The 14,047-nt window shown below is 43.2% G+C and overlaps 1 protein-coding gene across 3 annotated transcripts in view; it reads right to left on the reverse strand.

The window, feature by feature from the left end:
* The window catches only part of HTT (huntingtin), a 190,995-nt gene that overhangs the window by 157,696 nt on the left and 19,252 nt on the right, over window positions 1-14,047 (reverse strand). For all 3 annotated transcript variants that reach the window (XR_006280578.1, XM_038399202.2, XM_038399201.2), the window contains exons 5-9: window positions 12,156-12,235; window positions 4,196-4,334; window positions 3,765-3,906; window positions 1,014-1,192; window positions 243-447 (exon numbers count right to left, since the gene is read on the reverse strand). Coding sequence is in view for 2 of the 3 variants with exons in the window: in XM_038399202.2 (XP_038255130.1) it covers window positions 243-447; window positions 1,014-1,192; window positions 3,765-3,906; window positions 4,196-4,334; window positions 12,156-12,235 (745 nt within the window). In the remaining variant the exon portion in view is untranslated. The remainder of the gene's footprint in view (window positions 1-242; window positions 448-1,013; window positions 1,193-3,764; window positions 3,907-4,195; window positions 4,335-12,155; window positions 12,236-14,047) is intronic.

The following is a 14,047-nucleotide window of genomic DNA, read 5'->3' on the forward strand; positions in this document are numbered from 1 at the left end:
AGTACAAAACATAAGACTGTACTAAGATATTTATATTAAGAATATTGTCCCAAACTCCAATCTTTACCAATTTCCTCTATATGCATAAAGAATCTGCACACCTGCTTCTGAAAAATCCTGAAGTTTCCACACACAGGTTTTAAACGCACATTTTTTTTAATCATTTTGGCTAACTAAGGAATTTAAAGAGTCTGCAATGTGTGTGTTGATCTCTCAGCTAAAACGCCAAAAATATTGCTTACCTATAAGCTCCACTATGCTTCCACTGCGGCTTCTGCTGATAGACTCGTCTTTGGATACACTGACCTGTGTAATGCCTCCCGAAGTGGTCAGGGCATGAAGAAGATCAGGCGGTGGTGTTCTAAAAAGCTGCTGTAATAGTTCTAAAGCTCCAGTCACAACATTGTGGTCCTGGTGCTGAGTGTAATGCAAAGTCAATTCATAAACCTATAAATTAAAGAAACCTTAGTAGTAAATATTTATAACTATCTCCTTTTCTAAATATGCTTAAACCACCCTTGCAGCCAAAGGTTCTAAGCAACTTTTAGTAGTGCACTAAGTGACATGACTAACATCTGTCACATGCAGTTTGTTTTCTCTCATCCTCTCCCCACAGAGAAAATTGTGTGTGCAATGTGTTTTGTTTTGGTAGGATTTTTATTTTTAAAAAGGTACACACTGCTATATTAGAAAAGGCAAGACAAATAAGTGTGCTTTGCACTTGAAGCGGAAGATGGCAAAGTTTGTGATGGTCCTTAGCGCCTACAGGACTACTAATTCATAATATTGCCATTGCACTTTGCTTTGTAGTGGTATTTATATTTTGCCAGTCACTGGGCAAACATATAATCAAATAATCAATAATACTGACAAAAAATAAACTCTAAACCCCTCACAACTCAGAACTAAAATAGTTAACAAATATGAGAAATCCATTATATTGTACATTACAAGGATGTTTGCTGACTCATAAGCCAATTAGTACTTTGAAAGAGTTACCATTCAACTCTCACCTGTATAAGTTGATCTGGAGAAGGTGAAATCTCTGTTTCTTTTCGTGTTACACCAAAACTGCCTTTCAGACTGGTATCCTTTACTTGTTGCTGCAGTAATGGCATTAGATACCTTAGTGTGAGCAGTACTCCAAGAATTAAAAGAGTAGGATGTTCATCTTCCACAGGAACCAACAAACCTGCAAAAAAGTTAACATGACTCTTATCTTACTGGTAGTACAAGTACTATGCATTAAACTCAAGACATCATCATAAGTTCTTTTACTCACCCCCCAAAAAATACTATGGCAGAAGGCTCACTAAAAAAAAGCAAGAGTAGTAGAGAACTAAAAAGGTTTACTAACCTGCTCTGTAATTGTTCTTCAAGATGTGTTGCACATGTCCATTCCACTTCAGGAATGTGTGCACCCAAGTCAGAGATTTTTCCCTTGGTGGTACCAACTGGGGAAGCACAGGCAGCATCTGCTGTCTTCTGCTGCTGCACCATGGTACAAAAGTCGGAGCCATACCAGACGCCACTCAGTTTCTTAGTACCAGATTCCATACAGAGGCAGGAGAGCGGACCATGGAATGGACACGTGCAAATATCTTTAAGAACAACTGTTACAGAAAAGGTATTTTTCTTCAAGTGATTGCACATGTCCATTCCACTTCAGGTGAATCACAAGCAGTTCAAACTGGGAGGTGGGATTCGGAGTCTACTTGAACAAGGACTGAAGAGCTATTTGTTCAAACTTGATACATCTCTGGAAAGCTAAGATACTTCTACTACTTATTATGTTGTATGTACCAATGACCAACCTGCAGCTCTATAAAATGTCTGCAATGGATATTTGAGCCCTCCAACCCCTTCCCCACAAAAAAAGTTGTGGAAGCTGCCTGACCTCTTACAGAGCTAATATCATAACATAGCCGTATGCAGGAAAAAATTGTGGATGAAATCTTCTGCACCAAGATTGAAAGGCTTTTCATCCTATCTGCAACTGTGATGAACAGCTGGGACGACAACATAAAAGATCTAGTCCTGTCCACATAAAAGGCCAATTGGCCATTCCAATATCCAAGGTATGGAGCCTCTCCTCATCCTTATGAACACTGGTAATTATATGCCCTGGCTGAGGTGGAATTCTGATACTATCTTAGTCAGGAATTTGAGGTGCAGACACAAATGTATAAAAAAAAATATGTAAGGAGGGTCAGCTCCCGACACTCATAACTCCACCACCCTTCTCGCTGAGGCAACAGCTATCAAAAATGCTACTTTCTTAGAGATGCAGCAAAGAGCAGGCAGCAACCAGTTCAAAGGGCAACCCCAACCACCTTTCTGGCACCAAATTTAAGACCCAAAGAGTGAAGGGATATATGACTGGGGATATAACCTGTCTAGAGCCTTTAAGAATCTGACATCGGACCAGAAAATACAAAGCAGCTCACAATTGGAGGGTGGAAAGCAGAGATGGCTGCCAGGTAAACCCTGATGGAACTAACTGACAGGCCTTGTTTTCGTTAGAAGAAGTAATCCAAAATATGTTGGAGAGAGCCTAGAATTGGTGAAACACTCGTCTGTTTTGACCATAAGGAGAATCGTTTTCACTTTAACAGGCAAGTATATCTAATAGGTAGCTTTCTGATATTCAGGAGAATTTTTTGTACATTTCCTTGAACGCTCTGCCTCCTAAAGCATTAAACATGGAGCATCCAGGCCATGAGATGGAGAGCAGCCAGGTTGGGATGTAGCAGGTCACAGTCTTGGAAGATCAGGTACAGTTCTGGAGGTAGTGCCAAAGGAGCCATGCCAAGAGACTCAGCAAACTGGAGAACCAACGCTAGGATAGCCACACCAGGGCTATGAGGATCATACGAGCATGATCCTGCTTGAGCAACACCCTGGGAAGGAGCGGAACGGAAGGTTAGGCATATATCACATTGCCGTTCCAAGACAGTAGGAAAGCATCTATCAGAGATCCCTGACTGTGCGCTGCTCTGGAACAAAAGACCTACTACATTCCATTAGGAAGAGTAGCAAATATGTCTATGCGACAGACCCCCAAGCTTTGAAAAATTAATCTCACCACATCCAGCTTGAGAGTCTGCTTGTGATCTCTGTTGAACAATCTGCTTACCGAACTCCCAGGAGACTTTGAGGTGTACTGCCTTGGCAATACAAAACTCATAGATATATCGCCTCTTCACAGAGACAATCTGATCTGAACCCTCCCTGCCCATTCGTATAGAATATTGCCACAACGTTGTCCGTGAGGACTTGTAGATTCTCTCCCTTCATCTGAAGGAGTAAAGATCAACAAACCAGATGAATACCCCACAACTCCTTCATGTTTATGTGGAGGATCAAATCTTGTTGAGAACACACAGCTTGAGTTGGTAGTGTGGTAGGTGAGCTCCACAACCTAGAGATGAAGTATCTGTAACCAGAGTCAATATGGGTAAAGGAGGGTGAAGGAAATTCCCATTACATACATTGGCCAGATCCATCTACCACCAGTCCAAGGAGACTAGTACTTGAATCAGCATGTCCAATGAGTGATGATGGAAGAGTAAATCAACTTGAACCAGCCCTGCAACTTTTTGAGACAAAGTCTGGCATGATGACACCTAACATGCACGTTAGAAGTTGGCAAGCAAAGCTACCTAACAAAGGAATTACTATAATTTAATTTTAGATTGCCAATTCTGTTTTTTTCCAATATTACTCATGCCCTGAGGAAGTAGAAGCAGTTTCCTGAAACTTACCTAAAAGCACATTCAGTAACCAGGTATAAAAATATTGTGTTCTGCGTGAGTGTTGACAGATGCTCACTGCTGATCCAGCTGCTGTTCTACGGATGGTAGGAGAACTGGATTTAAGATTAGCAATGAAAGCCTTCAATAAAACCTAAAAGGTTACAAAAAATAAAAATAAAAAATCATAAGTTACTTAAAGACAGGCAGAAGTCAGTAAGCAAGCAAACAAGAAAATTATTCCCCTCCATCCACCCAAAAAGTTATTTTGATTTAAAATTTACTATCAACAATCAAGGGGTAGAGGAAAATATAAATAATGCATATTTTAATAATTCAAATCTGGTAGCTGTTACACTGCCATCTGTAACATATGATTAATGGTTGATTAGCTATGTTCCCGTGTAATATAAATGTTTCTTAATAGTTGAAAACAGCTGTACCTTGATTTCATTGTCATTTGCAAAGTTGCCAAATGCTGCCATGATTTTTGGTATTGCTGCAGCCAGTGTCTCTTGTACCGATTCTTCAGGCCGCTTACTTATTCGTGTTAGACAGGGCAATAGGTTGACTAAGTATGGCCTAGTTATAGCACAGGAAGAAGGATTATTTCAGTCAATAATATATTATCTAATCATAAGCATTTGATATATTCTTTCTAATGCACCCCCCATTAAAGCTTGGAATGCTATACAACAATACTATATACACATAAAGATATATCAGCAATACAGCATATACACCATTATGGTGATTAGAAGTGAAAGGAATTAAAAAGAGTACACAACGCTGAATAAAATTTTGGGGCAGGGTCCACTGTCTTCATGAGGGTTTGTATAGAGCAAAACACAATGCGGCCTGTTGTATTAATGTCAATGGACTATATACAATCAAAGTGTTAAAGGTGTTAACATAACTGTCACTGTCCAACATTAAATAGTTTCAAACAAGCTTCAGTTTTTGGTATACAGAGACCTCTGCCTGCTTAGTACCATAGCAAACACTCCATTAATTTTTTTTTTTTTAAACATTTCATTGAAGATATAGAAAAGAAACAAAAACAGTTAAAGCATTTGAAATGTAAAGTGTTAAACAAGGCTTTCATTTCATAACCCTTGTTCCCTTTCTCTTTAGCTATACAGAGTTTTTATAAGGAACAAACCCTTTTTAACAGTCTTTCGATAGTATCAAAGATGGTAATAACTTTCTGGAAAAAAGAGACTAAGTTAGTTCCAATGGGCTGGAACGGTTATTAAAGTCCAATCCTGTTTTTTGTTTGTTTGTTTTGTAAGAAACATTTATAACAAATGCACACAAAAAGGGAAGAGGAAAAAAACACAGCGGAGATAGAAAAATACTACTGCTTCCATCTCTGGTGTTCACTTTTACTAACTACCTCACTGCTGGAGAAACACATGCACGCGCGCGCACACACACACACACACACACACACACACACACACACACACACACACACACACACACCATTTTATTAGCTACTTTGAGACCTGGTAAACTTGTACCAGCATTGGGCTGTTTAGGCATTGCTTGTCTTTTTGGTCACAGGCTTACAGCAGTGTTGTAAAATACACAGTCCTGACCAGCTAAGCCAGACTCTTATACAGAAGGCAAAAGAAGAGGGATAGGGAAGAGAAAGAAATAAGGTTGGGAAGAAAAAGACACACAAGAGAGTGACAAAGTCTCAGATCTCTGATGGTGTTTGGGATTTAATCTACATGGGGTGGCCATGTAAACTGGCCCAATCTGGTGAGAGCATCTTTTAGGATCAGGACAATGTAGGCCCAACAGTGCCATGGTAGGTCCCAGGAAATGGTGGAGGTGGAAGCCAGAATGATTAAGCTTGCGCCTTCCCCTTCTCTCCGCCAGGCAATGTCTGCATGCACCAATCTTCCTCACAAAGTCTCTTTGTTTAAGGACCCCAAAAGGAAGTGATGGGTGTAATAACCCATCCCTTCATTAACATGCCTACCAATTAGGCCTAATTTCCAACAAACCAATTTTGGCCCATTAATTTCCAGTCTGACAGGCTTTTTGTTTAGATTAAGTCAGTCTGTTTTTCACCTTTACAAATTTTTCTAAACAAATTTTATTTAACAGATTGAGTTGGATTTGTTACTTCCCTTCCCCCCCGCCCCATCAACATTTGTTATTATAGAGATTGGACTATTTCATAAGCTTCCATCCACTTTCCCTCAGTTAGGCTCACAACTAGGGTAGTCCTACTAAGCCCCAGTTATTGCTACCAGCCCCAATCCTTACTGGGATCTTTGGGTAATACAATAATAAACAGTTATTAGAAATAACTATAGAAAGATGCTCACTAGAGAAGAATGGGAAGCAGTGTGGTCTAGTAGTTACAGAAAGACAGGAAGTCAGGAGACTTGGGTCCACAGTTTCTAACTCTGCCATGTGTGGCTTAGGTAACCTCAGGCAAGTAATTATTTCATATCTGTGACTTGGATTCCTCATCTGAAAACTGGTTTCAGAGAAGCAGCCGTGTTAGTCTGTATTCGCAAAAAGAAAAGGAGTACTTGTGGCACCTTAGAGACTAACAAATTTATTAGAGCATAAGCTTTCGTGAGCTACAGCTCACTTCATCGGATGCATTTGGTGGAAAAAGCAGAGGAGAGATTTATATACACACACACAGAGAACATGAAACAATGGGTTTATCATACACACTGTAAGGAGAGTGATCACTTAAGATGAGCCATCACCAGCAGCAGGGGGGGGGGTAAGGGAAGGAGGAAAACCTTTCATGGTGACAAGCAAGGTAGGCTAATTCCAGCAGTTAACAAGAATATCAGAGGAACAGTGGGGGGTGGGGTGGGAGGGAGAAATACCATGGGGAAATACTTTTACTTTGTGTAATGACTCATCCATTCCCAGTCTCTATTCAAGCCTAAGTTAATTGTATCCAGTTTGCAAATTAATTCAAATTCAGCAGTCTCTCCTTGGAGTCTGTTTTTGAAGCTTTTTTGTTGAAGTATAGCCACTCTTAGGTCTGTGATCGAGTGACCAGAGAGATTGAAGTGTTCTCCAATTGGTTTTTGAATGTTATAATTCTTGACGTCTGATTTGTGTCCATTCATTCTTTTACGTAGAGACTGTCCAGTTTGGCCAATGTACATGGCAGAGGGGCATTGCTGGCACATGATGGCATATATCACATTGGTAGATGCGCAGGTGAACGAGCCTCTGATAGCGTGGCTGATGTGATTAGGCCCTATGATGGTATCCCCCGAATAGATATGTGGACAGAGTTGGCAACGGGCTTTGTTGCAAGGATAGGTTCCTGGGTTAGTGGTTCTGTTGTGTGGTGTGTGGTTGCTGGTGAGTATTTGCTTCAGATTGGGGGGCTGTCTGTAAGCAAGGACTGGTCTGTCTCCCAAGATCTGACAGAGCGATGGCTCGTCCTTCAGGATAGGTTGTAGATCCTTGATGATGCGTTGGAGAGGTTTTAGTTGGGGGCTGAAGGTGATGGCTAGTGGCGTTCTGTTGTTTTCTTTGTTGGGCCTGTCCTGTAGTAGGTGACTTCTGGGTACTCTTCTGGCTCTGTCAATCTGTTTCTTCACTTCAGCAGGTGGGTATTGTAGTTGTAGGAATGCATGATAGAGATCTTGTAGGTGTTTGTCTCTGTCTGAGGGGTTGGAGCAAATGCGGTTATATCGTAGCGCTTGGCTGTAGACAATGGATCGAGTGGTATGATCTGGATGAAAGCTAGAGGCATGTAGGTAGGAATAGCGGTCAGTAGGTTTCCGATATAGGGTGGTGTTTATGTGATCATCGCTTATTAGCACCGTAGTGTCCAGGAAGTGGATCTCTTGTGTGGACTGGTCCAGGCTGAGGTTGATGGTGGGATGGAAATTGTTGAAATCATGGTGGAATTCCTCAAGAGCTTCTTTTCCATGGGTCCAGATGATCATAGAATCATAGAATCATAGAATATCAGGGTTGGAAGGGACCCCAGAAGGTCATCTAGTCCAACCCCCTGCTCAAAGCAGGACCAAGTCCCAGTTAAATCATCCTAGCCAGGGCTTTGTCAAGCCTGACCTTAAAAACCTCTAAGGAAGGAGATTCTACCACCTCCCTAGGTAACGCATTCCAGTGTTTCACCACCCTCTTAGTGAAAAAGTTTTTCCTAATATCCAATCTAAACCTCCCCCATTGCAACTTGAGACCATTACTCCTCGTTCTGTCATCTGCTACCATTGAGAACAGTCTAGAGCCATCCTCTTTGAAACCCCCTTTCAGGTAGTTGAAAGCAGCTATCAAATCCCCCCTCATTCTTCTCTTCTGCAGACTAAACAATCCCAGCTCCCTCAGCCTCTCCTCGTAAGTCATGTGCTCTAGACCCCTAATCATTTTTGTTGCCCTTCGCTGTACTCTTTCCAATTTATCCACATCCTTCTTGTAGTGTAGGGCCCAAAACTGGACACAGTACTCCAGATGAGGCCTCACCAGTGTCGAATAGAGGGGAACGATCACGTCCCTCGATCTGCTCGCTATGCCCCTACTTATACATCCCAAAATGCCATTGGCCTTCTTGGCAACAAGGGCACACTGCTGACTCATATCCAGCTTCTCGTCCACTGTCACCCCTAGGTCCTTTTCCGCAGAACTGCTGCCGAGCCATTCGGTCCCTAGTCTGTAGCGGTGCATTGGATTCTTCCATCCTAAGTGCAGGACCCTGCACTTATCCTTATTGAACCTCATTAGATTTCTTTTGGCCCAATCTTCCAATTTGTCTAGGTCCTTCTGTATCCTATCCCTCCCCTCCAGCGTATCTACCACTCCTCCCAGTTTAGTATCATCCGCAAATTTGCTGAGAGTGCAATCCACACCATCCTCCAGATCATTTATGAAGATATTGAACAAAACGGGCCCCAGGACCGACCCCTGGGGCACTCCACTTGACACCGGCTGCCAACTAGACATGGAGCCATTGATCACTACCCGTTGAGCCCGACAATCTAGCCAGCTTTCTACCCACCTTATAGTGCATTCATCCAGCCCATACTTCCTTAACTTGCTGACAAGAATGCTGTGGGAGACCGTGTCAAAAGCTTTGCTAAAGTCAAGAAACAATACATCCACTGCTTTCCCTTCATCCACAGAACCAGTAATCTCATCATAAAAGGCGATTAGATTAGTCAGGCATGACCTTCCCTTGGTGAATCCATGCTGACTGTTCCTGATCACTTTCCTCTCCTCTAAGTGCTTCAGGATTGATTCTTTGAGGACCTGCTCCATGATTTTTCCAGGGACTGAGGTGAGGCTGACCGGCCTGTAGTTCCCAGGATCCTCCTTCTTCCCTTTTTTAAAGATGGGCACTACATTAGCCTTTTTCCAGTCATCCGGGACTTCCCCCGTTCGCCACGAGTTTTCAAAGATAATGGCCAAGGGCTCTGCAATCACAGCCGCCAATTCCCTCAGCACTCTCGGATGTAATTCGTCCGGCCCCATGGACTTGTGCACGTCCAGCTTTTCTAAATAGTCCCTAACCACCTCTATCTCTACAGAGGGCTGGCCATCTCTTCCCCATTTTGTGATGCCCAGCACAGCAGTCTGGGAGCTGACCTTGTTAGTGAAAACAGAGGCAAAAAAAGCATTGAGTACATTAGCTTTTTCCACATCCTCTGTCACTAGCTTGCCTCCCTCATTCAGAAGGGGCCCACACTTTCCTTGGCTTTCTTCTTGTTGCCAACATACCTGAAGAAACCCTTCTTGTTACTCTTGACATCTCTTGCTAGCTGCAGCTCCAGGTGCGATTTGGCCCTCCTGATATCTTTCCTACATGCCCGAGCAATATTTTTATACTCTTCCCTGGTCATATGTCCAACCTTCCACTTCTTGTAAGCTTCTTTTTTATGTTTAAGATCCGCTAGGATTTCACCATTAAGCCAAGCTGGTCGCCTGCCATATTTACTATTCTTTCGACTCATCGGGATGGTTTGTCCCTGTAACCTCAACAGGGATTCCTTGAAATACAGCCAGCTCTCCTGGACTCCCTTCCCTTTCATGTTAGTCCCCCAGGGGATCCTGGCCATCTGTTCCCTGAGGGAGTCAAAGTCTGCTTTCCTGAAGTCCAGGGTCCGTATCCTGCTGCTTACCTTTCTTCCCTGCGTCAGGATCCTGAACTCAACCAACTCATGGTCACTGCCTCCCAGATTCCCATCCACTTTTGCTTCCCCCACTAATTCTACCCGGTTTGTGAGCAGCAGGTCAAGAAAAGCGCTCCCCCTAGTTGGCTCCCCTAGCACTTGCACCAGGAAACTGTCCCCTACGCTTTCCAAAAACTTCCTGGATTGTCTATGCACCGCTGTATTGCTCTCCCAGCAGATATCAGGAAAATTAAAGTCACCCATGAGAATCAGGGCATGCGATCTAGTAGCTTCCGTGAGTTGCCGGAAGAAAGCCTCATCCACCTCATCCCCCTGGTCCGGTGGTCTATAGCAGACTCCCACCATGACATCACTCGTTGCACACACTTCTAAACTTAATCCAGAGACACTCAGGTTTTTCCACAGTTTCGTACCGGAGCTCTGAGCAGTCATACTGCTCCCTTACATACAGTGCTACTCCCCCACCTTTTCTGCCCTGCCTGTCCTTCCTGAACAGTTTATAACCATCCATGACTGTACTCCAGTCATGTGAGTTATCCCACCAAGTCTCTGTTATTCCAATCACGTCATAATTCCTTGACATCACCAGGACCTCCAGTTCTCCCTGCTTGTTTCCAAGGCTTTGTGCATTTGTATATAAGCACTTGAGATAACCTGTTGATCGCCCCTCATTCCCAGTATGAGGCAGGAGCCCTCCCCTCACAGACATTCCTGCCTGTGCTTCCTCCCGGTATCCCGCTTTCCCACTTACCTCAGGGCTTTGGTCTCCTTCCCCCGGTGAACCTAGTTTAAAGCCCTCCTCACTAGGTTAGCCAGCCTGCTGGCAAAGATGTTCTTCCCTCTCTTCGTAAGATGGAGCCCGTCTCTGCCCAGCACTCCTCCTTCATGGAACACCATCCCATGGTCAAAGAATCCAAAGCCTTCTCTCCGACACCACCTGCGTAGCCATTCGTTGACCTCCACGATTCGACGGTCCCTACCCAGGCCTTTTCCTTCCACGGGGAGGATGGACGAGAACACCACTTGCGCCTCCAACTCCTTTATCCTTCTTCCCAGAGCCACGTAGTCCGCAGTGATCCGCTCAAGGTCATTCTTGGCAGTATCATTGGTGCCCACGTGGAGAAGCAGGAAGGGGTAGCGATCCGAGGGCTTGATGAGTCTCGGCAGTCTCTCCGTCACATCACGAATCTTAGCCCCTGGCAAGCAGCAGACTTCTCGGTTTTCCCGGTCAGGGCGGCAGATAGATGACTCAGTCCCCCGGAGGAGAGAGTCCCCGACCACCACCACCCGCCTTCTCCTCTTGGGAGTGGTGGTCGTGGAACATTGTCATCAATGTAGCGCAAGTAGAGTAGGGGCATTAGGGGACGAGAGCTGAGGAAGCGTTGTTCTAAGTCAGCCATAAAAATGTTGGCATACTGTGGGGCCATGCGGGTACCCATCGCAGTGCCGCTGATTTGAAGGTATACATTGTCACCAAATGTGAAATCGTTATGGGTCAGGACAAAGTCACAAAGTTCTGCCACCAGGTTAGCCGTGACAGTATCGGGGATACTGTTCCTGACGGCTTGTAGTCCATCTTTGTGTGGAATGTTGGTGTAGAGAGCTTCTACTTCCATAGTGGCTAGGATGGTGTTTTTAGGAAGATCACCAATGGACTGTAGTTTCCTCAGGAAATCGGTGGTGTCTCGAAGATAGCTGGGAGTGCTGGTAACGAAGAGCCTGAGGAGGGAGTCTACATAGCCAGACAATCCTGCTGTCAGGGTGCCAATGCCTGAGATGATGGGGCGTCCAGGATTTCCAGGTTTATGGATCTTGGGTAGCAGATAGAATACCCCAGGTCGGGGCTCCAGGGGTGTGTCTGTGTTCTGAAAACTGGGGATCATCATTTTTGTAAAGTTTGAGATCAGATGCACAGCGCTATGCAAGTATGAAGTATTTTGTGTGACTCTATATTGTCTAGATTTTTTTCAGTTAACACATTTAATGCAGTGAAACACAGTAAGGCGAGGGGGGAGGTCAATAAATTACCTTAAAAATTATATTCTCTGGTAAAAATACAGCTAAATAGATACCACTGAATTATGCACAACATATAGAATTTCAAAGGACCATAAGGGAATCCCACTGAATCCCAGCCAAGAGCTTTATTAAATGAATATCTCCGTTTGGCAGTGACATTGTATTTACTTTTTCAGTTTTATGTTTGTGTACGGTAGACAAATAACACTTCTGCATACCAAAAATGTGAATCACCTACCTGCACTTCTGAGGTCGAACCAGATGGGCAAGCTCAGCAAACCTCCAAACTGCAGCACGTAGGCTTCGAGAAGCACCATTCTAGATAGATTGAATGTACAGTTTGTTACATATCAGCACTCACAAACATGCTTTAAAACTGGATAAAGTGATTTTGACTGTATATGGATTTTAACTACAAAAGAGATTCAATTCCCTAACATCTCATGCTTGTAAATCCGACTATGGCTTTCAGACAGGAAGTGAAATTAAAAACAAAGATCAGCCTAAACTCTTGCCTAGCTGAAAAGGAACATAAAAATGTGTTCTAAAAAGCACAATTTTTTAGTCTCTTCCTGGCGTTTTATCAAGTGGTCAAAAATAGGGACCAGAGGAGGTAGTCATATGCAAGAGAAAAGTAAATGGCTCTGCCAAGATCAACTTCAGTGATAAGAAAGCATCCAGTCACAGGTAACAGCAGATTGTTCTTGCTCCTCGTTTCCCCTCCTGCATCTCACAGTACAACGGCAGAATGATAAAATGCCAACATCTACTAGCTCTGGGACAAGAGTCATAAATTCAGGCTTTACTCCACAGCCCAAGATGGCAGGGCCATTTCAGTTTAAGATTTAAGCCTGCAATGTGCACATTGCTGGAGGGAGAGGTGATTTTTGTTTGTTTGTTTGTTGTTTTTTTTAAAAGCAAAGCCTTAACTGAAGTATGGTCCTCATCCATAAGAGAATTGGTTCAAAACAGTAAACTCGCAAGAAAAAATACATAGGAGAGCTTTTAAAGCGATTTTGAATACTGTGGGGAAAAAATTCCCTATTTAGCAATGTTAAATTAATAATATGAGACACTACAATCAGGGCTCTTTGCAAGGACAGAAGTACAATTCAGCATAAATGGACAAGACTGAAAGTATAACATATATAATCTTAGGATCCTGGAAATGCTAGAAAATTCCAGACAAAGTTATCTGTATTACTTAGTAAATGTCTACATTATATGCAGCTTGAAATGTGTAGATGTTTCATACTCTTCTTCAGGTCATTAAGACCAAGTGCTTTCAAGAATATCAACTGCATGCGAATCCCATAATGTTAGAAACCAAACAGATCAAAGACTGAACTGAAGAATTCTTGAATTGGTTTCTCATGTGTGAATTCTTCCTGCATATATACAAGCTGCCTATCATGGTGGTATTGAAGGAACAAGAGTATACTTAACCTTGTAAAAAACTGTAGTAAAAACTTCATCTGCAATCCAAACTATGTACCCCTTGGAATTTGGGTTATTGTCCTGAACCAAGCAATGGAAAATAGGGAGAGTACCATATGCTTTTTTTTTTAAGCAGACAGGCCCCTGCTAGACAGGACTTCTTGTGATTCAGGATAAAGGGAACACATTGGTTTAAATCTGTTCTATTTTTTAAAAGCGGAAGTTAAATCCTTTGCCAAACAGCATTTGGAGTCTAAAAGTAATGTAATAAATGGTAATTTACTGCAACTGTGGTTCTTCAAGGTGTGATGTACAAGTTTATTCCACTTAGATGTGTGCATGCTCTCGATGCCAGAGACAGATAACTTTGCCTAGCAGTGCCCGAAGAGGGACGGTGCTCAAACCCCATGGCCATAGCCCTTCATCTGGCTATATGAGGTGGTGCTGACCTGACCCCCTTAAGTTCCTTCGCACCGAACACCCAGAGTCAATACTCGATGCAGACGGGTGGAGGGTGGGTTGTGAAATACCCACTTACATTGTGTCTCAAAGAACCACAGTTACAGTAAGTAGTGTATTCCACTTAGGTGACTCACAAACAATACCAACCCCAAGAGGCAGGGCTTGAAGTCTACCTAAACAAGGATTGCAGGACTGCCTCAAAAGCTTGTATCCAACCCTGGAAGATGCAGT

This window comes from Dermochelys coriacea, chromosome 4 (assembly GCF_009764565.3).
Source record: "Dermochelys coriacea isolate rDerCor1 chromosome 4, rDerCor1.pri.v4, whole genome shotgun sequence".
Classification (NCBI taxonomy): domain Eukaryota; kingdom Metazoa; phylum Chordata; order Testudines; family Dermochelyidae; genus Dermochelys; species Dermochelys coriacea.